The 27,186-nt window shown below is 36.5% G+C and overlaps 3 protein-coding genes and 1 long non-coding RNA gene across 12 annotated transcripts in view; 2 read left to right on the top strand and 2 right to left on the bottom strand.

Annotated features, from left to right (window-relative positions):
* LOC126921633 (DNA-directed RNA polymerases I, II, and III subunit RPABC3) overlaps positions 1 to 18,863 on the bottom strand; it is a 72,477-nt gene extending 53,614 nt beyond the window's left edge. Inside the window, exon 1 of one of the 2 annotated variants that reach the window (XM_050733355.1) lies at positions 18,709 to 18,863. In XM_050733355.1, coding sequence (XP_050589312.1) covers positions 18,709 to 18,781 — 73 coding nt within the window. In that variant the 5' untranslated portion in view covers positions 18,782 to 18,863. Of the gene's footprint in view, positions 1 to 3,364; positions 3,851 to 18,708 lie in introns of those variants that run through there. The other variant, XM_050733356.1, reaches the window with a different exon arrangement.
* On the top strand, positions 5,168 to 7,104 carry LOC126921651 (uncharacterized). The gene is made up of 4 exons (XR_007712497.1): positions 5,168 to 6,054; positions 6,421 to 6,503; positions 6,636 to 6,872; positions 6,969 to 7,104. It is a non-coding gene; the product is annotated as an uncharacterized LOC126921651 (long non-coding RNA).
* A 946-nt stretch (positions 18,864 to 19,809) lies between the features above and the next one.
* On the top strand, positions 19,810 to 20,969 carry LOC126921630 (ribosomal RNA processing protein 36 homolog). Its single transcript, XM_050733350.1, has 3 exons — positions 19,810 to 19,973; positions 20,134 to 20,647; positions 20,728 to 20,969. Exons 1-3 carry the CDS (start codon positions 19,929 to 19,931, stop codon positions 20,865 to 20,867), a joined length of 699 nt encoding a protein of 232 aa, XP_050589307.1. The 5' UTR covers positions 19,810 to 19,928; the 3' UTR covers positions 20,868 to 20,969.
* Positions 20,970 to 21,063: 94 nt separating this feature from the next.
* The window catches only part of LOC126921616 (sodium/potassium-transporting ATPase subunit alpha), a 166,439-nt gene continuing 160,316 nt past the window's right edge, over positions 21,064 to 27,186 (bottom strand). For all 8 annotated transcript variants that reach the window (XM_050733326.1, XM_050733319.1, XM_050733320.1 and 5 more), the window contains one exon: positions 21,064 to 26,766. In XM_050733326.1, coding sequence (XP_050589283.1) covers positions 26,646 to 26,766 — 121 coding nt within the window. In that variant the 3' untranslated portion in view covers positions 21,064 to 26,645. The remainder of the gene's footprint in view (positions 26,767 to 27,186) is intronic.

Here is a 27,186-nt window from a genome sequence, read left to right as displayed (position 1 = left end):
TGAAGAGGACGTAGGTCGTGAGGATTAATGACGACATTACTTGTTGTTGCAACCGTCGAATATATTTAAGACAATAAATGTAGCGGCGACATTGTTTTGCCCCGAATTTATTTGTTCTTACATTACTTGTAATCTAATGGTCTTGATACTCCGAGGCAAAACAACATGATTTGAAATGTCCTCTGACTCATGTGCCGCTACAAATTCTTCGCTAATTTGTTAAGAATTAAGCAACAGTTATTATAATGTTACGGATATTGTAATTTTTATGAAGTCGTTTAAGTATTTTATGAAGCCGAATGAGTACTGTTACACTGCGCTCCTTAGTCAAAAAATTCCATCAGACATTTGTTTAACGTAGCCCACTAATGCATTAAGATTCGATCCAAATTCTTGCATAAAATATAAAATGTTTACAGAAAGTAATTTTTAAAGTCTAATCCAAATATTTCAGTTGAAAAATAAATGACAATTTTCTAAGTTTTTGAATTTCCAAATTTAGTTCCGCGCCTTTTAATTTATATTTGAATATGAAATAAATATCGAATTAACTTCTCTCTAAAAAGAGAAATGGATTTTCAGCATGATTCGCGAAGAAGAGTCATCAATTCGTATTATACAATCGGCAGATCGCTGCGTCCACGTCTGTCCGTTGATTAATTGCCAGTAACACGATTTCCTCTCGACGATCTTTTGACCTTTTCCACACGGAAACACGGTCTCTCGCATTGGCGCGTGCACACGCACAAAGAGAGCTTATATACTAGGGTCGTCATTGTTAAACTGAAACGCGTTTCTCCTTTAGGGCAGTTCCTGTTATTGACACATACTCTTTGCAAAACGGAACAACGTCGTCCAGCGGATAGATCCGCGAACTGTTTTACCGACGCCTGTCGAAGCACGTTCCGATTAATTAATACGCCACGAAATTGAGCCAGGCCGCACTATCAGAGTTGGAACTTCGTGTGTTTGACCATGGAACCGTACAGAAGAGTTTGAAAGGGTACTAAAGGTGAAAAGAGAGAGAACAGTGGGACAGGTACATGCTTTATAATGACTTGAAATTTAAGAACCGGTTTTGACCGGGGTTCGATTGGCAGAAAGTAATAGCCATAGGAGAAATTACGAGCATAACTTAGAGGCAAAAGGAAATATAATAATCGTTAGTCAAACTAGATGTTAAAAACGACAGAGTGACGAGAGAAAGGATATAAAAGGATCATGGTAAATATGTAATTGATTTCAGCTGACACAAGCGACGACGTTTGTTACAGGCCAAGTAAATGTCCCCTAGTTGTAACAAGTTACATAAACGATACGATGATAAGAAAACTTCCCTAGAATTGTAAACACGATTATTAGAATTCATAGAAATAAGATTTATGTATAAGTTGATAATTATTGTTTTAGTAAACTGATCATGTAAAAGCGATAGCAAACAAAGATATGATAATTAGAAAAAAATTTTTAAATAGACAAATTATCAGTCGATTCGTTCTTACACGAAGTGATTATTTAGTAATCTCGAATATAGAAGAATCAAAGGAAGGAACAATAATCTTTACGTTTTAATAAGGCTGATTAGATAGTACCAGTCTGACAACATATTTAATACGGTTGACATTTCAAATCGTTGAGTCGTATCTTGTATAGAAATTCTTTATGCGAAATACGTTCGATGACACCATCTTAAGGTAAAATTGTCATATACATATAGTCTAATATAGTCATTAATGAAATTGAGAAATATTGGAACAAATTATACGTCAGTATTTATTTTGGTGCTGATAGATTGAAAAAAATAGCACTAAAAATTCGAGCATCGATCACAGAGATGTAAACTGCGCATACGTTTGCGCAGCTTCATCCCGCGTACGTAAAACCCGTCACTTGATTTATATGGTCGTTCTCCTTAACTCTTTGCTTCATGATTTTTAGCTTCTATGATTTCAAGTAAGCATTATCTATATCGAATATAAGATATCGGAACATTGTACATAATTTGTATTTATTAATCTTCAATCTAAAAGTTTTAGACTGAAATTAGAATGCCAAGTAAGTGTTATAAAAAAAACATAACCTTTCAAATGGGAACCCATAAGTGTTGAAACACTTAAAAAGTCTTCAGAATGATTCAAACGCGAATAAGAGATTATAATACGCTAACGACGCATATTTTCCGCTCACACTTTTCTGCAGCTTCAAGAGTAAACGCGCATGTGTGCCACGCAAATACATACGTGTGCCAACTTAACGATGCGGAATCGAATTCATCTGCATCTCGAATCTCATAATGATTTCACGATATTATATTAATGTTGATGAAACAAAGTATTAATCTAATAACACGAAGAATAACGAAAAAACCTTACAATTAATATACAAAAGCAAAAATGTTATTTGTTTAGTTATAGATAAAAAATTATTTTTGAGAAACGTGGCAACGATGATTGTTCTATTTTTATGCTTCGTTTCTAGGCATTTGCGACAGATCGTAATTCGATATCTTGTTTACTTTTTCGATAACTAGTCGATCAGTAACGTAATATATCTATGTCAGATAATGTACATATAGTCTTATTTATACTGCTAAATAATGTATTTTTCAAACATCGAACATATATTGACCCGTGGTATTGAAAAGTTTTTGGCTGGATGCGTGTTCAGCAACTATCAAACGTGAGCGAGATAAGACGCAACAAGTTCGATGAAATCGAAACGATTTATCATTGGCGTTGTACTCGTGTGAGTTGGCGTTGCCTATTATTTCACGTGAAACGGTTCGAAACATGAAAACGTTGTGAGATTTTTTAACGATAAGATTCAACAGAAACGTGTCGCATTAGTATTTGAATGTGAGCGCAATTTTTATGCGCTTTTTCTCCGACAGGATTCGGTATGCAACACGTGGTAAATTACTTTCCGCACTTCCATAATTCATATGTTCGCTTATTTTACATACCTCTGTATTAAAATTTATTTTGTAGAAAATTATTTTGCAATTCTATTGTTAAAAAGCAGTGTATATATATATACACATAGATACTAAAATAAATTTATCCAATAATAAAAACTAAACCAAAAAGAGAATAACAGCCGGATGGAATCTTAGCTTAACTGGACGCTAAATATCTCGCATTTCATTGGCCCTCCCAAATCATCTATACAATGTACATGCGTACAGCATATTGCTATGAGAATTTAGAAAAATCGCCAAAGTTTCAAAATATTTATTCACAAATTCAATTTACGAGGTTAGCAGCTCGTAACATATAACGAATTTATTAACTTGTTGCAAGAGATGTGTGTACCGTTCAAATTCCATCCCGCTCTCGCAACTTTCACAAGATAATCTGATCTGTACCTGGTCGGTTCCATCGAAAGCGGTATTCCTATAGAATGGCGAAATCGTTTGGCACGGAGGAAGATGGTCGAACACCCCATGATCATTCGTCACTTTACTGAAATTCGCCTGTCTCCATGTTCTTGGTCGGGATTTTCACGCACACACGCACGCAGCCGCAGCACCACCACGGTGACGACGACGCAGTGCTGCCAAAGAGAGGCAACCCAGAGAGACCGGGTGCCGGTTCGCCGTTGGAACAGTCTCGAAAATGCATCCTCTATAGGAGCATTAGTTCGGTGAGAAACAATGAGGAAAAAACGAAAATGTCGCGGGACCAGTCGTTCTAGTGGAAAACTGCAAGGAACGGATGTACAGCGAAAGCGAGAAAAATAAAGAAAAAAGGTGGCACGATTCGCGGTCGCACGAGAAGGTTGCCGGCTGCCGCCTTGGCACTGACAGTGGCCCTCGCGCCTAGCAACACCGAACGCCAAACTGTCGACTCGCCGAAGGCAGCCGGCACCGCACCACCGTGCCCCCCTTTTTCATCGACGTGTCCTTCTCGCGCTCTCCCGCTTCTTTCTCTCTCGAGCAGCTCCTCCATCGTACCATGTCGCTCGCACACACGCGTTCCTTCGTTCTTTCTCTTTCTCGTTCTGTCTCCCGGTGTCGCCTGCACGTCCATTTTCTTTCGTCGCTATTTACTTTTGTCCTCGTTTTGCTCTTTTCACACGTGTCTCCACTATTCGCGTCTCTTTTTCTTATTCTGTTCGTTTCTATCTTTGTTTGAACGAAATATATATATAAGAGAAGTATATATAAGAGAGTTGTTTGTCTTCGTCGCGATCGCGATTCACGTTCGTCCTTATCTTGCGAAGTCACACGTTACTCACTCTGCCTTTTTCTCGCTTTGCGCGCAATTTCTAGCGAGCCAACCAGCCGCGGGCCAGCAGCCGAACCAGTGCAAAAGCCGGTAACCGGCACAACGCGCCATACCAAAGCAATCAGCCGATTGGCTGGCCGCCCGCAGCTCGACCAATCGCAATGCGTCTTCGGTTGTCAGGTGGTGCCGCGTTCTCGCAGACACGAACGCCTGCTACATCGGAAAAAGTTGGTTCCTGGCAGTTTTGACGACATTACGGATTTTAAGGATACAAAGTTTATATCTATGATATTGTCTCTTGCAACTAAATCAATTGATCTTTCTTATTGAGGTCTGCACGTGTAGGTTACTTCTTCTGTTCCTAGTATATACTTCCAAGCTATATCCCCATTTTATTGCATTTTCCAGAAAAATTCCAAACAAGATGTGTAGGTCAATAAAAAGCAAAGTGGCAAAGACATGAAATAACAGTTCTTAGAAGAACATTTTCATGAAACCGTAAATCATCTACGTTTAGCTCCAACTCAAGCAAGTGCACATAAATGGACCATTATACATCGAATTTTCCATATACATACATACTGTACAACACATTTCAAACTATGAAAATACATTATGGTTGCCAACCATTGTCAGTTCATGAAAATCATCTGTGGAGTTTCTATCGAATTGTTGTTCTGCTAAATGGACGCATTTACACCTCTTCGAACACAATATGTACGAAGATTGCTCGAAATTATCACCGGTGTAGATATATCAACCTAACCCAACAATTTTAAAGAACGACGTCTGCTACAAGTGCTTCGTGCAGTCATACAAGCCGTACAACTTCGATTTTTAAACTTAGTATTTTAAGTTATATTTAGTATTTTATATTCTAAAGCACAGGTAATGCGAGTAAAATAATAGATTGGTAATAAAAGGCGGTAAATAAAAGCAATGGGAAGAATTCATAATTTGTACTAAATATTAGCTTGGGATTCTTGCACAATAATGTAATAATTAATAATATTAATAAGTCTACACACTATGAGTTATACACATAGAGATCAGAAAAATCAACAAAAGAAGACATATCATATTTCTCTTCGTTTATTAATTTTATCGTTTATTTATTAATATCAGGTATTTTGTGGCTTGTAAAAATTTCATTAACAGCAATAGTTTAATTGTGCAAGACGACCCTGGAAAAAAACTTTGCTACATTCTCATTAATCAAAAATCATCTAACAATACCAACCCACGAAACACAAATTACAGAGACGAATCATCTCGAGAGCCATTATTCGTAATGTACGTGTGTTTTACTGATTTCTGTCACTTCTTTCCCTTCCATTTTCGCCTGTTTTCTTCTTCACCTTCGCGTCTGGCCGAAATAGGTCACGGTGCAAAGCAAAGGAGCAAGATGGGACGGGACGGCAGCGACATGGAGAAAAGCCAGCCGAGGACGAGGATCACGCGCGTTGAGTACGTGCCTTGCATCCGGAGGCGCGTTGCGTTCCGTTCGCCATTGCCTGATTAACTCGACGTCATTTATCAGATTAAATGGATAATGCTGGTTAGCGTCTGACGTAACGCCGCACTCCCAAGAACCGCCGTTTCTCAAAGATTCTTTATTATCTTACTGGTCTGCCTATGGACACACCAACGTTACGCAATCGAACAAGCCGCTGAAATTGGATGCGAACAATCGGCCGTGTTAACGAGTTCATTGTGTTTCTGTCCAAAACGCAATACTAGCTGGGTGGCCCTGCTGTTATGTAACCTAACTATAGCTATCTATCGAGTTTAATAAACGAAGGAAGAAAATTAAATTTAGGATAAAAATGTATGGAAATTATTTCTGTGAGAAATGTTTAGTTATTTAATAAATTAATAATGATCAGATTGCCTGTGTAAATAAATGAAATGTAAATTTGTTTCATTCTCTAAATATTACAACTAGTACTTTACTTTGAAGATTTTGTATATTCCTGCATTTTATATGTATTCTGTACATTTAAGTAGAGTAATTAGTAATTACATTTTAGTAACTCGAATACATTTTTATGAAGATTTGAAGATGCTGTAACATGTGAAGTAGTAATTCATTTTTTATTATGAATCAATAACAAATTGTCAACTGTGACTTAAATTTATTTTTATGGAGATTACTGAAATTGTATCGCAAAGTAATAAATTCTGTTTTTACTAGGAATTTCTTAGAAACACGTTATCAAATTTTATGACACCATCGTCATTGTAGATATTGAACACTTGTAATTGTTTGTACACTAGGTAGGTAATAATACTTATAAATGTTTTAATTAGTAAAATTTAAAAATGGAAGATATAGTTAATGCTAAAAGTAATAAAAGGAATATGCAAAGTTTGAAATTTCTAATTTTAATTTCTTTTTATTTTAAATAGGCAAAATTGAGTATAATACAGTGCCAAAGCGAAGCATGATAAACTCTCACATGGCACATCCAAAAGGTCGGCTTCAACGACGAAATCACAGTCATCTCGCTGCGAACGCACAGTTTAACCGGTAATTAGAGTTTACGGCAGCCACGTTGATTAGGTCGTTAAAGAAACTATTACGCCGACTAAATACAGTCTAGGCACTCCCACTAGTCTCCGCTGAATTGCAATTTGATGCAGTAGGTACGTTGATCACGTGAACATTAATATCCGTTTTCTAGACTTCTTACAATTTTCATGATTCATATCGTAAAATTTACGAATTTTTTATTGTTCCAGATAAAAAATAGAAAATGAAGAATTGGAGGAATATGCATGTTTTATTCATAAAAAGCAAACTAAGATCTTTAAATATATAAATTTTCTACAATTGCAATTAACGAATGAAAGAAATTAAATGTTTACAGGATTATAAATTCTTTGTAAAAATTTAATATCCTTAAAATACTTGAAGAGACTCTATATAGCGATTGTCAACAATGTTCAACTAAATAATAACTTTAAAATGAAATTCTTCATGTAAACAGTTTAACAAGACAATGGTTTAGACGCTTGAGTACACATTGCATTTGTATAACGAGTTTATTCTCAAAGACTCTTTATTTCACCAAGGTTATAAAATTACACTGCGCAGCTTTTGACAACTACCGCATCTCTATCTCTTTGTGAACTTTTAATGATCTTTTCAAACATGACATATTCACGCTACTGAAATCCTAAGATAGACAACGACGAATTCTTGCAATTAAGAGAAACACGAGAATTATATGATGTATCTTTTTTGATTATCTTTCATTTTCATTCCTTTTGGTACAAATTTTATATTTTAATCTAGTATTTTAATCTATACTTTATATTTAGTACGTTATAGTTCTACTATTAATGGAAATTTCAGTCAAAGAAATCAACCTCATCTCTTTCACACAACAAGAATGACAACGGTTTCTGATCAACTTAATTGCAATTAAAACAACAAAGACGTATCTTTTCTGGAAAATTTTGCATCGTTTCGTATGAAAGATGAGACAATCGAGAAACATATACCTATATTACACGAAGGGTACGAGTTTCGTCTGTTAGAAATAAAAATGTGGCACATATGCACAATTCTTGGACACAAAGAGGAAATTATTAGGTTTGTCAACGATCTGCTTGAGTTGCCCGAGTAAATTGCTCGAATTACCTCAGCACCCGGCAATGAAAGGTGACCTACTGTCAGAAACGATCTCTCCAAAGGATTGTGCAACTTGGAACTTCAGAATTTTTCTTCTTCCTCCATTCGCTCCTCTTTTGAAGGGACCCAATTACCAAGGCAATATAGGCGATCTTGCATTAGGAATTCGCCGTTCTTTAAGAAGATTGAAAATCGTTCTTGATAACAGCTTAATAGTCAGCACACAGCTCGTTTTGACCCTGTGATAGAGATAATGAAGCGATTTAACATGGAAATTTGCGAAACGGTCAACCTAATTTCAGCACAGTAGAATGTATTATTAACCTGAAACGCATTCGTTTGTGTTTCGTCATATTTTTTCTCGTAGGAATGACATTATTTGCAGGAATAATAGTTTTCGAGGAAGTATAAATCACATTTTGTAGCTTTTGTGGATGCGCAATTTTAAAATTCAGTTTGCTGCCAACCAATTTTATTATAATTGTATTATGCCAATTGTATTATGTATTATTCTCTGTACTTCATTAAAATTGCATTTTTATTTGGTTTCATTCATTTAATGTGTTCTTTTGTCAATAGCCAGATATGTCAAAAATATCGAATTGCAATATTAATTAATTAATTGATTAACTTTATGAATTTAACGTGTATATTTAAAAATCGTAAATTCTGGGAGATTATAGATTTTCTTGTTTAAGTATGTTGTACCAGAGTACTCTCTTTTAATCACCAATTAAATATCTAAATCAGAAGATCTACAAAAACGATCTTTATTTACAAGGAGACAGTAAACAGAATATTATTAAGATATTGCTAAATTATTATTAATATAGGAAAATGATTGTCATATGACTGCTTCGTAGATGGTACTTACTGCAAGTACTTTAAGATCCTACTGTCTGACTATTACCATACATGATCTACTTTGTTACTTCTTAGCACAGAAGAAATTATTTAATGAAATTATCTAACAGATAATAATCATTTAACACGCAGTAAGATTATCAAACTGTGATTTCAAGAACATAAAATATTGGAAACCCCCTTCCTAATTATACATACTCTAAATCTAATAATATTGTTTTATTGATGCAAGTTATGAGGCAACATAATTCTAGGTTTCTTTTCTCAATTTTGAATTTATATGAAATATTTATTGCTTAAAGACTTTTAACAACGTATATTGCTAGGTATAATAACTTAATAACAACCCCAAGCCTCATATCATATGCAATCTAATTCCGTCATTAACTTTTCATATCATATACTGATACTAAATTATTTATTATCGTATATTAATCGATAAATATAAAATAATAATGTATTAAACGAAGCTCATATAAAGCTGCAAAGCTACCAAATGCTATATTAAATACACCAGCAATAACCAGGAAAATACAACAGCAACATATGATCTGCTAAAGAAGCTTTTCACACAACCATTAAATAATAGATTACAAAAGATACATGCATCACAAAAGATAGAATGCAAATAAAATTATCATAGCAAATTAAATACCATTTCAGTGGAACGAAACGGTCCAAATCAATTTAAAATGGTCGAAGACGTTATAGAAGTAGTCGTGGGTGCCTATAAATACAAACGCCACGAATTTAGCCGAATTCGCAAGAGATAGAAAAACGGTTGCACGGCTGCAGCTGCCGGCCAAGGTCGTGGCCTTAATCGTTATTGGGCGTCTGACCTATATATACCAGATGCGCCCTAGGATTTAAAGTAAGTTTCTCAAACTACTACCGGGGGCTATATTGACTTGGAGGAGCATTCTAGATAAACGATACGGCAGTGCGGAGGCTGAGATATGTCCTCCAGCAATAGCCAAATAAACGAATTCGAAACTTTCCAAATCGAACCAGAGACTGCTACCACCAACGACAAATTTCCACCGTGTTCACAAGAAAAACTATGTTTCCGCGGTCGTTTAGAACCAAAAAATTTTTACTCGTATTACTTTAACATATATAACTACTTACATTTAATTTTTATTAGTTTCTGGGTTGGTCAAGAAATCACGCATCGTGAGATTTTACCTGTGAATATGACATAATTATTCGGACAGTACAACATGGAAATTAAAACTCTTACAACGAAATGTTTTTTGCATTATGTAACAAGAATTTTTGTCATAAATTATCGATAATGAAGATACAGTTCTTTTGACGTTCTTGTCAAGGAGAAAATTTAGCACAATTAGAATCAATTTTACTGGGCAAGAAAAAATAATTATTTAACGGTATTTTAAAGTACACGTAATGTTAGTTGCTGGCAACGTCGAGCGTGAAAAAGTATTCATATTTCTTTTAAATATAAAATTTGGCAATATGTAATCTTAGTTCTTCTTGTAATTGTACATGCTATCAATGTCACCGATGTTACGTATTTGAGGAAATGATTATACTTATTAAATTTAATTGCAAATTCTCGAGGATTGAAGGTACATAGGTTCCAATAACACAGGCTCTTAAGGTACTGGTATTAAATTTACTCAAATATCTCTTCATTCGTTGACCGATTCTTCTAAAAACTACCTTTTACATTAACCGCAATTTTGCACCTTTGTCAGATACATCACATATTTACGATAAAAGAAATTACTTAATTGTATACAATTACGAATTTTATTTTATATCACAAATTTAGTAATAAGCATACACAGTTACTAATTTCGTGATTCTGCTGCTATGTACTAACATACAGCTGCAACATGATTTTCCCAGCAACGAAGCAAGCTTAAATTGTTACTTGATAATTTGACGAGATCAGAACCGGCCTTAAAGCAACTCGTTAGAACAAGATCGTCGGATTTACGATGTTGATCAAGACCAAAAGGGAGTTGGCCCACCAGCGATGATTCAATCCTGATAATCGATTGGCCTTCGAGACAGTCGATCGCCGCTATCGACCTTCGTATATAACAGCAGATCTGGCCTCTCGTTTATGTCACACTACAAAAGCACCGAAACACAAGCAGATCGCTGTTAACGTTATCTACCTTACCGCACCGTTTGCTCGATGAAATAGCGGCTTGCAAAAGAAATACGTCCTCGAATCCACATTGAGGTTTACGCTCACGCTTCGACCGATGACTCGTCTAAAGTATCGTTGAGTAGACACGGGGCATACACACGTGCATACATACATAGGCGGATCGATTTATTGGACCTGTATTTCGGGAGTGCTGTTTATTTTTGGCTAAGGGTTCGAATTACGTTCTCTTTGTAATCCTTCACTGGCACTTTCACTTAGGAATTTATCATTCAGCTTTTAGAGGTCAGTAGATATTTGGCAATTGGAAAATTGGAAAGTGGGAAAATTTACACATTTGGCAATTAAGATATTACAAAGTTCATAAGGATGAGAAATTCACGAACGTTTCGACGATTCGGAGGTTCGACAGTTTGAAAAGTAGAAATTCTGAGGAATTGGACATCCAATGTCCAATGAGAATCTGACAAGTCAAAATTTTGAAAATTCGGAAGTCGGAAAATTTTCGAGAAGTTGGAACTGCGAAAAATTTGACGATTCGAGAATTGAAAACCTTACGAGTTCAAAATTTCGAAAAATTGGGGATTAAGAAATATTAGAAATCAAAAACTGAAAATTTGCAAAATCTTAAATCTTTCAAGATTACATAAACTCTAGGAGACCTTCGCCAACCGAACAAACAGTGCGTGAATAAAATCCGACGAAGGTATCTAGCGATAAAATTCGCTGGTAAACGGCCATTCCGCGTGATTAATTTTATATGTACGTGAAAATGGAAATGAAGTCGATATCGCGTGTCACGGAAGACAAAGCGGGTGCAAGAGAGAGATATGTACATCCTATTGGAATATCATGTTGGCAAAACGGCCGTCAGAAACAACAGACTGGTTTAATGCAGCGAATTAATGATATATCATTTCCTCCCTTGATGCCTTTTGTTTCACTAGCGGCCACCCTGGTGAAATACCTTTCGCTGCTTCCGCAGTCACGAAAGTGATATTTTTTCTTAAATTATTAATTCGATGTTACAGATATCCAGTTACTTTTAATAAAATCGAGGTAAATACGTCTTTCGACGACGTTAGTACAATGGTGGTGGCAAGTTAATGGCTATCTGATCTTGCTCGACCGACCTCGAAGGTATTCAGAGCGATATGATTGATCGTCAAAAGGCCGTTCGTCTGCTGACTGGTAGATTGACGGTACAATTCTAAAGACGGCCACTCGTGTCAGATTTTTAAACCGAATTTACCCTGTTTCACTTTGGAGAAAGATGGCGGATGAGTCCTTGTTTCGTATTCCTGCAAAGTGAAACAGCGCAAATTCGACTTTACGTACGTGTTTCGTTTCACTAAACAGTCGATGGTCTAAAACACTTGCAAATACGACGATACGAAAGTCTGTTGTAAATGTAAAATAAATCTTGGTGAGAAATTGGCCTCGCTCGGGAAGAGAAGGAAGAAGAAGAAGAAGAAGAAAAAGAAGAAGAAGAAGAGTTTGTTAGTTCTTGTCGATCGGAAGTACGTATTGATTAAGAATTAGTCTCTGGTGAAATTTTACTACGAATACGCGTATATCGAAGGAATTATACATTTTCTATAATAATGTTTGTTTCGTTATAGAATCACGCCTTGCTTTGGATTATTAATCTTTGGAATACTAGTGCGGACTGTAACACTCTTTATTCGTTTTCTTTTAGTTATTTGTAGGAGATGGTACTTCTTTGTGAGCAGCTTAGTATATAATAGGTTTGAACTTCTTTAAAGTGATTGTTATGTTAATTGTTCCTCACTCGGTGTTGCATACACGCAACAGCGTACCTTAAGAACTTACATTAACTATCTAACCGATAAATGTATGTATACCCTGTGAAACTGGTTTTGAATTTTAAAGTATTAGAGATACGTGTCTCCATGATTGACAAAAAGAAGTTACGTTTCCACGGTTTAAAAAGATCAATCGATCAGTGAAAGAAGTTTAAAAAAAAATTATGTTGTTTAACTACTTATATTTTGGACTCTGTATAGGTCAAGTATCCAAGAGTTAATTATCCTCTCCACGAAAACTGAAGAAACGTAAGAGCATATTTCCGGTCTAACATTCTAGTGGAATTTGAGAAACTAAATTGTCCCTAACACATTTCGTGTTTAGAATGCAACAACGTTAGAGTGGACCGTGTTAAGGTCCATTTGTACGATTGCAACAAGTTGAACAAAGTGTACGCTGCCGTTTTGGTATTCACTTTGATCCAGCAAATCGTACTGAGGACGTGTCGAGCGAATCAAATGAATGGACATTTGGATCGATGGAGTTATGCAGAATAAATAGACCGTAGAAGACACAAGACTTATAAAGGTTAGATGCATACAGTCTAGCGCTCTACCCTTTTATTTGAACTCATGCAACCTGACACTTGATTGAAAGGACCTTATATCGATGAAACTTAAAATACATATTAACGATATTAAATATCTTAGAATCTAACATATTGAATTCCGGAGTATTACAAAATATTTTACAGTTGATAAAACTTGAAATTCCATATCAGATGATTTTAAAATCCCAAAACGAAGAGAGATTTTATTTTAGATAAGATTTTTAAGATTTCCTGGGTTTTTGAAATTTCTACTAACCTACTTTTGGGATCATCTAAAACACGAGAAACTTTCGGTATCGTAAGGATTTCTACAAATTTCTGAATCATATTTTCAATTTGTAGTTTCCAAATAATTTTGAAATCTACCTCTTCTTTTATTCAAGAATCATTCTCCGTGATAAGATAAAACGAAAAGATGTTGTGATCACTTTAAAATTTTTCTTTATTTTAGGATCGTCCTACTATATTACAAACTAAAAAATGTCAAATATTTTATTTCCAATTTTGCTCGACAGTTATGAAATATCTGTTTTCCTTTATTCTAGAATGTTTTCCTATTATTTTTCACGAACTGAAAGTTCACAAAATCTTTAGTATCGCTTCGAAATTCGTGGTAATTCTTAGACATTTTACGCTTTTCTTTATTTTAGAATCGTTCTATGTTAGAAATTGTATTAATTTCAAATTCAATTTTCAATCACAAAGCTTTTAGTAGGTATTGATTTCTAACTGCTACTAATTCTACAATTTATATGGTTTCCTTTAAACGTTGAATCGTCGTACATTGTAAGCAGAGTATCGTTGTAAAGGTAGGATCGATCGAGTTGGAATGTCGCGGGCGTGTTCTGTAACAGCGTTTACAGCGACGTAAACGAAGCATAACGTTCGGATATTTGGCGTTTGACGAAAATCCGTAACAAAATTGGAACGTCGGCCAAACAAACTGAAAATGGATTTACATGCTTCGCAAATAAAACACTGATTGACCGGTCGTTCAGACACGGATTGATCAGCGTTATTTAATTAACGGTGCTCGAATCGTGGGAATGGGACTTAACGCGACCTCCAACTCTACGGCTGACGCCAGGACCGCCGAATAAAATCGATTTCGACGGTAGAAGGCTCTACCGTTTCGTTTAAAAACCATCCTCTATCTACCTTGGCTTCAAACCATAAATTAATCACTTTAAGCGTTAATAAAATCATTATTTACTATCATATTATCCATAGACAAGTAATTTATACTTGTTAGCTGTATTAAAATATAAAGTAATAATAGAACAATAGGAAGATACATATATATAGTAACAATTATGTAAAATCGAAGCTTAAATACCTATTGGTTGCCATATTTCTTCAACATAATCTATAACCCTACAGATAAACATGTAATTTGTATTTAGAATAGTTAAAGAAGATATTGCAACATATTTTCCAATGAAGCGCTTTTCATCAAATTCTTTATTTGATTTTCATAGTATCACATTTCTGTAGTCATATGAAAGTAAATATAACTAGTATGAAATTTCACATACTTGGACCTAATTAATTCGAATAATTGGACCTAATTATATAAATGCTTCCATAAATGAAATTATGCGTCAATACTTCCTCTAGTCATGCCATAGTATCTCCGCTATGAAATGAAAATAGTAACAATAATATAAAATGGAAACCTATAAATTTGATCATTGCCACATTTCTCCACTACACTTTCGAACTTTCAACCAACTCTCACTTTGTCAATAAAGTCTGTCACAGACAATGGAAAAAGTCAATATATGGAATATATTGGAGCCACCCTCGCATTTGGTTCGAGCCACCTCGCGAACAGGAAACAGTTACGACATGATGTAAAAAATTGACCAGTAGAGGCACATGAGCGAACAACGAAGAATACAAGAAGGATTGTAGAAGTTTCAGTTACAGCGTAATTATCACAGGGAAACGGTAGCGACAACGGAAAAGCGCGGAGGGAAATCGTGTTATCGTTGAAACGTGTTAGAAGGAGAAAGGACGAAGGTGAAGATGCAATCGGAGCGAGTGAGGAAGAGAAAGAGCGAGGGAGAAAGAAGACCACGCGACTCCCTCCTGAGATGACATCTCCCCGTGACCTTGGAACGGAGACTGACCTTGACCGTGTCAACCCCCACCAGGCCGGTCTAACGCGTCCCGGCTGCTCCCCCTCCCTACCATTTCACCTCCCCACGGCAGCCAGAGTCGCGTCGTATTACGCGAATGCGATGTTGCTCGGTGCTAGCTGCTGCTGCTGCTGCTGCTGCGGCTGCGGGCATCGTTGCTGCATCGACCGGCCGCAGCACAGACTGCCAAGCCCCCTCGTCTTCCACCCCTCGACCCCTCTGGCAAACCCGTCATGACCCTCCCGTCCCACCCATCGAACTACCTCCAAGCAACGAGCTGCCGGCAGATCGCGTCCCACCGCCCTTTTCATTCTATATACCTATATAAACGTCTATCCACATTTCTGGTGAAAGTCGAGAGGAATCGTTATATGTAGATATCTGTGGTAAATGATGACCGTGAATACTATATAGTACAAGATGGATAAGAATGAATATGGTATACGACGTTTACAGAATTTGAAGTGAAGATATAGGATATATAATTGGATTTGATGGGATATTTGAATATCGATAGCATCGCGCGATCCACCGTGTTCCCAGTCCCAGTCAACCATATCCGTATGTTTTTCGAAAAGGCTTGTAGCGCATATAGAAGATGCGCGGGTGCGAGGCGCATCGGAACGATGGAACGATATTCACGTTGGCCGTTTTACAAGCCTCCCCTGCTAGTCGCTTTCTATTTCATACGTGCATCGATATTGAATACCTTGAATGAAGATATACGGGCTAAGATATCTGGATTGCGACGGGTGATGTGAATTATCGCGATGGAACCCCCGTGGAAACGAGAACGAAGTGGTTCTATCGCGGTAAAAGTTTCTTACCGGACAGGCTGGATTTACAGCCACGTGGAGCACACCGATTAGTCGCATTTTTCGCGAGGAATGTTTTCTGGAGCAACTGAATACGTATCATGCGCTGCTAGGAGAAGGAAAGGGAGAGAAGGTGCTTTTACCGTGCAGGAGCCAGCCTCCTCCTACTCCATCATGCGAGCTGGCTTCGATACCGCTCCCAGCGTCCCGTCGCTCTTTTTCCCCACCCTTCGACTCCTTTCTCTTCCCCGCTAACCGAAATCCCATCTTTTCTCTCGCTCGCACGCCTAGGTAGCCCCACTAACACCCATCCGCGTGTTCGAACGCTGCTGTTCCAGAGGAACCCTTTCCCAGCGGTAATGTAGGTGAAAATATAGGGTGGCGCGCGATACAAGCCGCGCTTTTTCTGCGAAGCACATCGTCTACGGTACGTTCGATTTATTTGCGACTTTTGGTTAGGAAATATATTATTGGGTGAAGTTTCCCAGGGTTTGTGAATGAATAGTAAAGGATAGTATATATGTAGTATATGTATAATACAGGGAACTTTTTGAGAAAAGGGTGCTCTTTTGAATTTTCAAGGTCACTATGTAAAATTTAAACATCAAAGTATAGGGTGACGTGATATTTCTGGGAATTACTTTGGCATCTAGAAAACGTTTAATTTGTTCGATGATCGATTTTATATGTAACTTTTTGTTGAAAAATATGTAGCTGTCAGAAGATTGTTGGCGAATTGTAAAACATTGTTATATTTAATACATAGAAATATGGAATGACTTAAGATAATGAAATGTCTCTAAATTTTCAGTATCACTATATGAAATTTCTAAATATTACTTCTTGTCTATTATGTTAATTTGAATACATATATTATATATAATTTAACTACGAATATGAATTCATTTTACTACGTATGTTATTGCATTCCTTCTCAAGTTTATATTTGGTACGCATTCTTTAGTATTTTTAAATAACCTTTCCTGCACAAATTTCCTATAGTAATAAATTCAGTCTCATAAAACTTGAGAGCGCACGTGAGTTTAAAATTTCAAATCGTCCCTTGCCCTGTTCTGGAGCACAATCATTTTAGAACAGGTTTTAAAAAATTTAACACTCGTACTATAGAGAGTAGAAAAAATATCTTATCTTACACCTTCTCTCTGGTGTTTGATCTTTCTCTCTCTCTAAGTTATTTCTTATAAAACAGGAAACAACGATTGATTAACTAAATACTTTGATTAATTGATTAATTGATTAATGAACTAAATATACTGATGTGCTACAGCTTATACAACTTAACTCACAACTTACAACTCGTCTTACACTGCTTCTTGGCTTTGCATTCTCTACATGGCTGTTTATATTACTCTGTCGCAACTCTCTTCGCAATCCTACTCGCAATTGTTCACGCCTATCTTTTATATTACATTTTGGTATGCACACAGATGTGGATGACCTATGGTCAAGCGCACCTTTCTTAATTACCCCCGTGGCAACCACAGGTATATGGCTCATCCGTCCGCACTTATATTGCTCTTATCACCTGGGGTACATTAGGGTTCCCCCTCGCCCCGATACTACAGTACAATGGAAATAGTTGAAACGAGCATAAAAGTGAACATTAAAGTTTTCTGTACACAATGTAAAATAGAAGGTCGATAAGAGGTAGCGATAAATGGAATAACAAGCAACACGCAATAGTGTTCCTCGATTACGAACGAAATTAATGAAATATCTTGTGTCATCGAGACAATTTTTATACTCCAAATTGTCTTGACGATGGATTTGTATAGGGGGAAAGAAATATCAGTGGCGAATCTCGAATCAGAGTTCAAGGTGATAAGAATAGTGAAACTGTTTTGTCACAAAGAGCTGCCTTTCAAATTAATGTCAAACATACTCGACCCTTATGCCCTCTTTATACAAAGTAAATCACTGTACAGATTTGTAGAATTAATATCACTAAATATTACATTGAAATATACCAAGATATCTATAGACATGGAAAAAGTTAGATGAGCAATAATAAATTTTTGATACTATTAAAACTGTCATTAGATAATATTACATATCAATTATTATTTTTTGGATACGTAAATACATATGTATTCTAATATTAAACCGATATAATTTATTAATATGATTTCGTAAAAATCTTTTTTCAGTATAACATTTTAAATAACCCGCCACTGCAGAAGACAAAATTGACGAGTGACTTTGGGCTATTCCAAACAATTATACAGTATATACATGGATGAATATATATTGAGATATACACTTTGAACTTGTGTCAATTAGACACATTAGATTCTTTACATATTTGTCTACAGAAATTACTATTTACATCATACTGTCACGCCATGTGCTTCCCGGCAACGTCCGTAAAGAACGAGCATCAACGGAACGTTGTTTTTCTAACGCTTAAAAATTCAGCAACAACGGAACGTATTTCTTCCCAACAGTTGCCATAAATAGATAAGAGCTTAAAATGTGTTTCAGACTTACCCCTGTCGAATTTTTTCCCTTCTGGATCGATGTCTTTTACGTTGAAAATATCCTCGAACAGCACACCCGCCATTTTAGACACTTCTGATAGTGCTGCCCCCTCGTAAGAAATGTGAAGTTTACATCCGAGAATGTAATTCAGAACTATATGATTTTCGTCATTAGAAATTAATGAAGTATGAAAGAATTACATACAGTGTAAGATATGTAAATATTTAATTTTTATAAATATTAATAAGTCTTGTGGACCATGCCAAGGGTTATTTTTACAAAGTTTTACCTTAAAGTAGAAAATTAACATTTTCCGAAAATGTATTATTTGCAATAATTTATTTTCTTATAGTGAGAATCTTAAATATTTTATTTTTTATGTAATGGAAACTATGTATTTCGATTTGAAATATCTATGTTTTGTGGAGTTGTATCGGTAACAGAATCGTAATAGTGAACTACAAAACAGCTTTCTGCATTTGTAGTAAAACACCAATACAATTAGGAAGTAATGATGTTTATTAGATTTAAAACTCAGATAACCTTGAAAGCTCCATAACAATTAGGCAGAGGGAGCCACCGTACAGGTTTACAGATTTTACGCAGCACAATTATATATCCTTTTACGCAGTTCAAGCGGGTCCTATCGTGATATATGTATAGCAATAAGTCTCGACATTGATATAACGCGTTACGTAAAATTAGGGATTTCATAATGTTGCGCAATCACTAGGAAATCTGCAGAAAGTTACCATCGAATATGAAAGATTACGTATATGAATTTACATATGTACTGAGTGCAATGCATACTTTAGAATATGATTTTTCATCTAAAAGTATCTCGTGTTATTATTCTTTTAATTACACATTCTACATGATTGAAAAAGTTCAATATAACTGTTTTTTCCCAAATTGTTAGGAATATGTGGATTCAAAACATTCTCACAGAATATCATATTAAGATCTTTTGTAGAATATATTATCTTAGATTACTGAACTACGCAATCTATGTTTCGTAAAAAAAGAATATTAAGTAATTTTATTTTTTTTAAACGATTTTGCAATTGATAATTTTAGATTAGAGGTCAGCACAGACTGGGATGATGAAGTAGCATCATCTACCGCCATAATATGAAACCGTACCTACGAAATAAAATGTCGGTTTTCTAAATATGTTGTGAATCAAACAAAAGGATTGTTTTCTTGTTCAATATTCTTTGTTATTTAACATGAGTGACGAGGAAGATACTCTTCTTAACGAAGATAAACATCAGGTAGATATTCATATATGATATTTCTTTCCTATTTTCGTAACGAACATAATGTAGGTTAATTTATTGTAAATGGAATAGGTTATATTTACATTGAGGAAAAGTCCAAACTACTTTTAAAACCATGGAAATTTTAATAATTTAATAAATGTTTACTAATTAGGATGAAATTAGGAAAGAGCTCTCACAAATGAGTTTTGAAGATCTGCAAAAGTTAAAAGAAAAATTAGGTTGTAAAATATATAAGGAAGCATTGTTTGGTCCACGGAAGGTTAACAAGAAAATTGAGTTTAAACGAGAAAATAAGAACAGACCGCGTGAAATATCTTCAAAGAAGCCTGTTCCACGATTCAGAGAAGTGGTGCAGGTAAAGAAGCATATTCCAAGAGACCCTCGATTCGACGGTCTGTGCGGTACATATGATCCGAAGAAATTTAAAAGAAATTATATGTTCATCAATAAACTAAGAGAGAATGATATCGAAGAATTGAAAAAGGAATTGGCTGAGAGTAGAGACCCAAAAGAAATAAAGAAGATCAAATACCTTATACAGAGATTGGAAAATCAATTACACGAGGAAAAAAGAAGAAATTTGAAAGAACAAAAAGATTATGAAGAAAAGAAAGAGATTGCAGAGGCCATCAGACGTGGTAAAAAACCAGTATTCAAAAAGAAGTGTAAGTAGATATATAAGATATTAATAACTGTAGTTCTATAATATGTATATTATAGTGACTCTATTATTCTTTCCTTACAGCTGAAAAACGAATTTTGGACTTAGTTTCTCAATATGAGGACCTGAAAAATTCAGGCAAACTAAAGAAACATATTGAACGATTGCGCAAGAAGAATCAACAAAGGGGCAGACGAAAGTTAGCATCAGCAGACTCTGAATAAAAGAACAAGGTATATGTGAAATTAAAATTTATACAAATTAAACATAGCTGGAATAATTACAGATGTATATAAGTGTAATAAATACTATGATAGTTAAAGTAAGCTCTCTTCCATTCATTTAGTCGCGCCTGTCCTGTAACAAATGTTTACGCCTGTGTGCTGAAAGTACCAGTCAGGAAGGTAGGATAAAGAGTGCTTTATTAATTATGTATTTTTTATTTAACATCAAAAGTAATGACACTTGGGTTGGACAATGTCTCTCATTTCTTTCTTAATGTAATTCACGTGTGAAAACAGAACTTACAGAATAATCAATATGAAAGGAATCGTCAATCAGAAGAGATTGTTTGGTAGAGCGGTGTACATTTTCTTTTCATTTATCTCTGAGCGTGTACGTGTGTATATCTCTCTCTATGTTCGCACGTGTCTCTCAGCGTGTGTAGTGTGTATGTGTGTGGGGTGTGTATCATATATGCGGCGCTAAAACGAAAAACAGAAAAAGAGTATGAAACCCGTATGGAAAAGGCGGACCATTTAAACAGACCACCTTCTCGTGGGTCACCGTTCATGCGCGATCCGTTTGTCCGTCTGCAGTTATTTAAAATATGTACAATATTAATAAAACATCATTCATTTTTTTTTTTGTTTATATTTTAATCATTCAATGATTCTGTTGTGATGTGGCGGGCTGTGCAGGGGCGACGTTTCACAGAATTCTCGTGACACTGTTCTTTATTATTTTAAGCATTTGTTTTCTTTTTTATCTCCTCCTCAATTCCCAGATTTTTGATTTTATTTTTTGAACTCGAATATTTTACTGCCAATTATTATTGTGTTCGATCGCGGCAACAGAAAAGCGAAGAATCCGTTATATTAAAACACACGATCTCTCGCCCACATTCACACATTTCTCTTTTTCTCCCGCTCTTTTACGCCGATTCACCCGAAAAACCAGTTTTGCGACGATTGCGTTGTTTTTGGCGAGGTTACCCGTTTGCAGAACACGAAAAGATTTGCGACTCGTTTACCGAGGATTGTCTTTTCCTATGAATCCGCGGGCGTAATACAAGTGAGAAGAAAACGATGGCGTCGCCGAAACGAGGGAATACAATATAGCCGCAAATCCATCCGCGTAACCGGAAACGTAGCGAAAAGAAAACAAAGAAGAAAAGAAAAACACGGTTTTGTACGTAAAAGGACCACTGAAGATGTATGTATTTCTAAGAAAAAAAAAAAAAAAGAAAAAAGATATATTTATAAAAGAGAAAGAAATAAAAGATATACCACGCGCACAGAACGAAGCAAAAGCGGATTCTCTCGTTTGTGTCCCGCTCAGTCCGCCGCAAGATATTGTGGTCTTAGACCGAATTTTTTTCCTCTCATCGCCACTTTTCCTTGATTTTCTATTTTTTCTCTCTCTCGCGCTCTCTCTCTCCCTTACTCTCGTCATCGTCGTCGTCATACTTTTCATATCTTTATCTTTGTTCTCTTTTTTTTGTTCGCTTATACGTACTTTGTTTTTTTTCTTCAACAACACGATCTAGACTAAACCATATATAATAATTACATCTAATAATATCTTATTGTAACATGTATTATATTATAATTATTATTATTATATTATTAATGTTTAAATTATTTGCCTAAAGTAAAGAGGCGCACGACGGCAAAGCATTTTTTTTGGGCTCCTACGCCCCCCGGGCACGGAACACCCTGTCGACAAACCACGGATCCTCCGATCCAGCTCCGGTACCCATGTCGGGAGCGATTTTACTGAAATGAATGGGCCAATGCATCATCCCCCCTACCGCCATGCTTATACCTCGCTATCACTCCTCGATCTCTCTTCTTTCCGATTCTATCTTTTCTTTTCGTTCGCGTCCTATCTCAAAACACGGGGATCCGCTGAAGGCAATCTGTTTCCCATTTTTTGTTTTTCTTTTCTTTTCTTTTTGTTTGGTTCGATTTCGTTGTGACAGGAATGATCGATCTTTCTAGATAACACACACACGGAGCTATCGGTATACACTGTCCCGCAACGTGAAACCAAGAAACACCATGAAAAACGGAATTAACTGGCATAACATTAAACATCTCTCTGCTTCTCAACATCTAGCACTGTAACGACTGATTCATGTTTTTTATTTCGACAATTTTCGAGCATCTTCCCCTTCCGCGAAGAAGAAGAGAACTGGGGACGTTTTTTTAATGTGATCATTTCGTATGTACTTTTTTGTCGGTATGTAATCAAAGTCCGAGTTCGACGAGCAACGCGACGGTACACTGCTGCCCTCTATCTGTTTCTCCTCACTTTTTTCTTTCCTGTCCCGGTTTCTTTCAAAGAGTTATCGGTTGGATTTAAATGACGATCCACGTGTCTCAAAAAACGATTCGGTTAAAGCTTCGCCGGTCCTACCGAATTTTTTTGATTGAATTTGATTATTCAAAATTCAACATGGTTGTTACGTGTTTGTGAATGGGGCCGAATAATTCAACCAGCCCCTCGCGCGCACAACAGAGAAAATTCATCGGAAGGGCTGGAGGAAAGTCGTAGCCCGTGGAATATATATTTCTTTCTTATATTCGCGAACATGGTAAAATTCGGCGGGATTGGCAAGCGAAGAACGTGTTACGCGTGTACGGCACCTCGAGAACACCTCGATTATTGAACACTTAGGGTAGTTTTGGGGCCAGGGCCGCCGAGCGAGCGTCACCCTTCGTCTACCTGAATCCTCGATGGTCCGTTCGCCTTGATTCGCGTGGAACAGAGGAACCAGAGAACGTGGTAAACACATCGAGGCTGTTCGTTGATTTCGGGGTATCGTCGCAATTATGGCAAACGACGATGAAATTTATTCGACAAACGAGTTTGTCATTACCTACGCTCCGCCCCGGTTCTCCGCTCGAAACGAAGCGCCCTCTTCACCGACGTTGCCAGCGCATGCGCGCGCGTACACATCGAAAAGCCGCGAAAGCGAGCAACAAGGATTCAAAATCGATATATAGGCAAAAAGAGAAACGAAAACGAATTTTTGTTGGTATGCGTTTTTTTTCACATCGAAGAAGCTCGAAATAAGACCTGATATGATCGCACGTCTCGGATCGTCCCGGCCCGAAAAGTCGCGTGGCAGGCATTTTAAGTCACCTTCGTTCGTTTTGTTCATTTTTTTTTTAGATTTTTCTTTTTGTATTGTTGGTGGTGGCTTGTTGTTGCTCCTACAAAATTCGAAGGGGCGTTGTTTCGATACTGACACACACATACACACGACAGACCGCGGGTTGGTGGTACAGGGCGTTCTGCGTTCGGGGGTCAATATGATTTATAGCGAGCTGTCCCGCTGGCGTTTTTAAACCTATGAAGAAACTAAGAGAATGAATTTATACCTTTTTTTTTTCCTTTACTTTTAGTTTCGCCTAAGTAAGAATGTTTTTTTTTTTACTGTTTTTCATCTGTCTGTATTTTTTCCTCGTTTCCACTCTGTGCTTTTCCTATATCATTACCATCCTCTACTAGCATTTTTTAATATCCTGTTACCTCGACTATCATAGCGCCCTCACCCATGGAAACCACATAGCTCCCAGAGTAGCGCGACTATTTTGAATTCTTACATGTCTACTCAGCTCGTCTTCTCTTCTTTTCTTTTAATCATTAACATTTCTGTAATTTATTTGTCCAGTTTCGTCAGTGGTACGCAGGTTGTCCAGTTCAATGGCTCCCAAAACCGTGACCACCGCTTTACCATTTGCTCGCGCGCAACTTAAACAACGTGTATCTTCTCTATTCTTACTATGTCCGTCTTCTTCTTTGTTTCTTCGTTTATCTAGTTTATGTATTCTCTTCCATTGGTAGTGATTCAGTTGATAGTTACTTATTATACTGTCTGTTTGCCGTCTTCGTTCCCCGTGCTGCCCCCGCGCGTCTAATATCTTTCTTCTTTCTTCTCTTTTCTTCCTTTCACATTCTCATTTTCAGCTTTCTCTTTTTTGCAGTCCAATCCTGGCCCGTTCTCTTCATTCGCGTAGCAGTTCTCATGCAGAGACTCACAAACTACTAGAATATCTACACGATGCGACTTCTGGCTTCTTCGACAGCTACTCGGATTTTAAAGACTCGAACCGAACAACATTACTTGTAATAAGAATAATAATGAGTACTGTAAACGCGCTTCCATTACTTCTGTATTCTTATCCTTTTTTGCTGTTTTTTTGTCATTTTTTAAATTTCTTTTGGGTTCTTTTTATTATGCTCCTTTTCATTCTCGCTCACTCCCTCTCTGTCGCGTTATGAATAACTTTTAGGGCGTGCCAATCTAGCGTACTGATTTTCTTGTTTCATTGTTATTTTTTTTTCTTTAATTAACAATTAAGAAGTTTCTATGTAAGACTGTAGGTGTCACGAGACGTCTATCTGTAAATACGTTTTTCTTTCGTGTGTGTCGACTGCGAATGATATATTCTCGTTATCGATTCTTAAACTTCTGCATCAGTGTAACATTTATAATACCGCTCTTATTTATTTATTTTTTTTTTTTTAATCGTGACTACATTGCATTTTTTAATTCTTTTTTTTTTTAAACTCTTAACAAGGGCGTGCCAATCTAGCGCAGTGTTCTTTTGTTCCTTTACTTAAAGGGATGCCTATATGAATATTTTTTTCTCTGATATCACAAGACATCTAACGGAATGCTCCATCGATGCTAAGTTATCCGCTTTTTTTTTCTCTAAAAGATTCATCCATGTCGTACACCCGTCGACGTTCATACGGATGTGCGCGTTATCCGACGATTTGTCGCCATTTTCAGTATCCCTCCGTTTCCAAAAAGATACACGGGTGTCCACTGCCGGGCTTGTACTTTTCATACAGTCTCTTTTCTCCTCGATGACTTCATTCGACGCCGTTTTTCTTCTTTTTCTCTTATTCTCGTGTCTTAGGCCCTACTATTTATGTACTTCTTCTTTATCATACGTTCGTCGATGATCAGATGGCAGCACTAATCCCTATAAACCTCGTGAATCATATCAGACATGTGTGTACCCGGAAGTTCGAAGTCTTCCTGACGACGTTGCTCGTAGAACCCTTTATTGTTTCTTCGTCGATTCCTTCGATGTTTCTCGAACGACGAACTCTCTGTTTAATGATACACCGGCACGCGCGTGCAAGCAACTCGCAGAGCCAGAACGACGAACGTTTTCTTCTTCTTATTTTTTTCATATAACTTCTTCTTTTTTCTTCTCCCTTTTCATTCATCCACTTCGTATTTCGTTCTTGTTTTGTACTTCACACATCATCTAACGAGAGTGCTCGCAAGCCATTTATCTACTCCCACGCGAGAAGCGCTTTTTATTGTTTGTTCAGTAAAACAACAGCAAGACACTCTATATTGTAATGACTATGGCGATGGTTCGTTCGACGATTCGGCTCGGCTGATGCGAATTGTCCCCATCTAAAATAATATCATCATCACGCGACAGTACGGTTAGACCCGAATAGCACGCCCCATGGGTAAAATATGTGTGTGTGTTTATTTAACGTGAGTGATTTTTAACGTTTTCATCTTTTTTTCCCCATTGTTTGGTTGTTTCATGTTTTTTTGTTTTTTTGGTTTTGTTTCGTATATTTTTTTTTGCTCATTTTTTAGTTATTAGTTTCTCGGTGTATATCTGCGTGGGTAATATGCATATCTCACTCTCTCTTTCTCTCATCATTCTCTCTGCATCTCTCGCTCTTGTAACTCTTGCGCGCGCGCTCTGCGTGTATGATTAAATTTTTCTTCGCATTTAATAGTAAGTTTCTTGCTCGAGCCAGCCTCCTGGATTCCGGCGGAGGTAGAATCGTCTCGTCTCGTCGTAGATGAAGATGGCGAACATGAAGGGAATTGCGGGCAGCCACCAGACGAATCTAAAATACACGACAACGTATTTAACTATTCTGTTCTTTTTGTTTGTGTCTTATTTGTGAGAAACATAAAGTCACGTTTCTACATATATAAAGTATACATGTAACTAAGTAAAAGGTAGCTATATACATGGAAATGTGATTTAAGATACCTTGAACGATTGGAAACATGAATGAAAAGGGAAATAATATCTAAGGAATCTAAAAAGCCAACGTTATTATTGTTATGTTAGAAACGCGCCTTAAGCTCTTAGATTACATTCAAGATACTTAAGAAACATCGCTTTGTTATAATAAGCATATTATTATGAAAATATAGAGACCTAAGGTATTTGACATTAACAATTAGAAATTTGAATAAAAGAGAGCAAATATCTAGGTATTTAAAAGGTTGAATTATTATTATATTAGAAACATGCCTTA

Source organism: Bombus affinis, chromosome 11 (genome assembly GCF_024516045.1).
Source record: "Bombus affinis isolate iyBomAffi1 chromosome 11, iyBomAffi1.2, whole genome shotgun sequence".
Taxonomy (NCBI): domain Eukaryota; kingdom Metazoa; phylum Arthropoda; class Insecta; order Hymenoptera; family Apidae; genus Bombus; species Bombus affinis.
Note: the sequence above shows the minus strand (reverse complement) of the source record. Positions and strands in the feature narration are given on the sequence as shown.

Coding starts and splice junctions, on each gene's coding strand:
- LOC126921630 (XM_050733350.1), top strand. CDS start 19,929: ATGAGTGACGAGGAAGATACTCTTCTTAACGAAGATAAACATCAG. Junction 19,974..20,133: donor TTAACGAAGATAAACATCAG/GTAGATATTCAT, acceptor TTTACTAATTAG/GATGAAATTAGGAAAGAGCT. Junction 20,648..20,727: donor ACCAGTATTCAAAAAGAAGT/GTAAGTAGATAT, acceptor CTTTCCTTACAG/CTGAAAAACGAATTTTGGAC.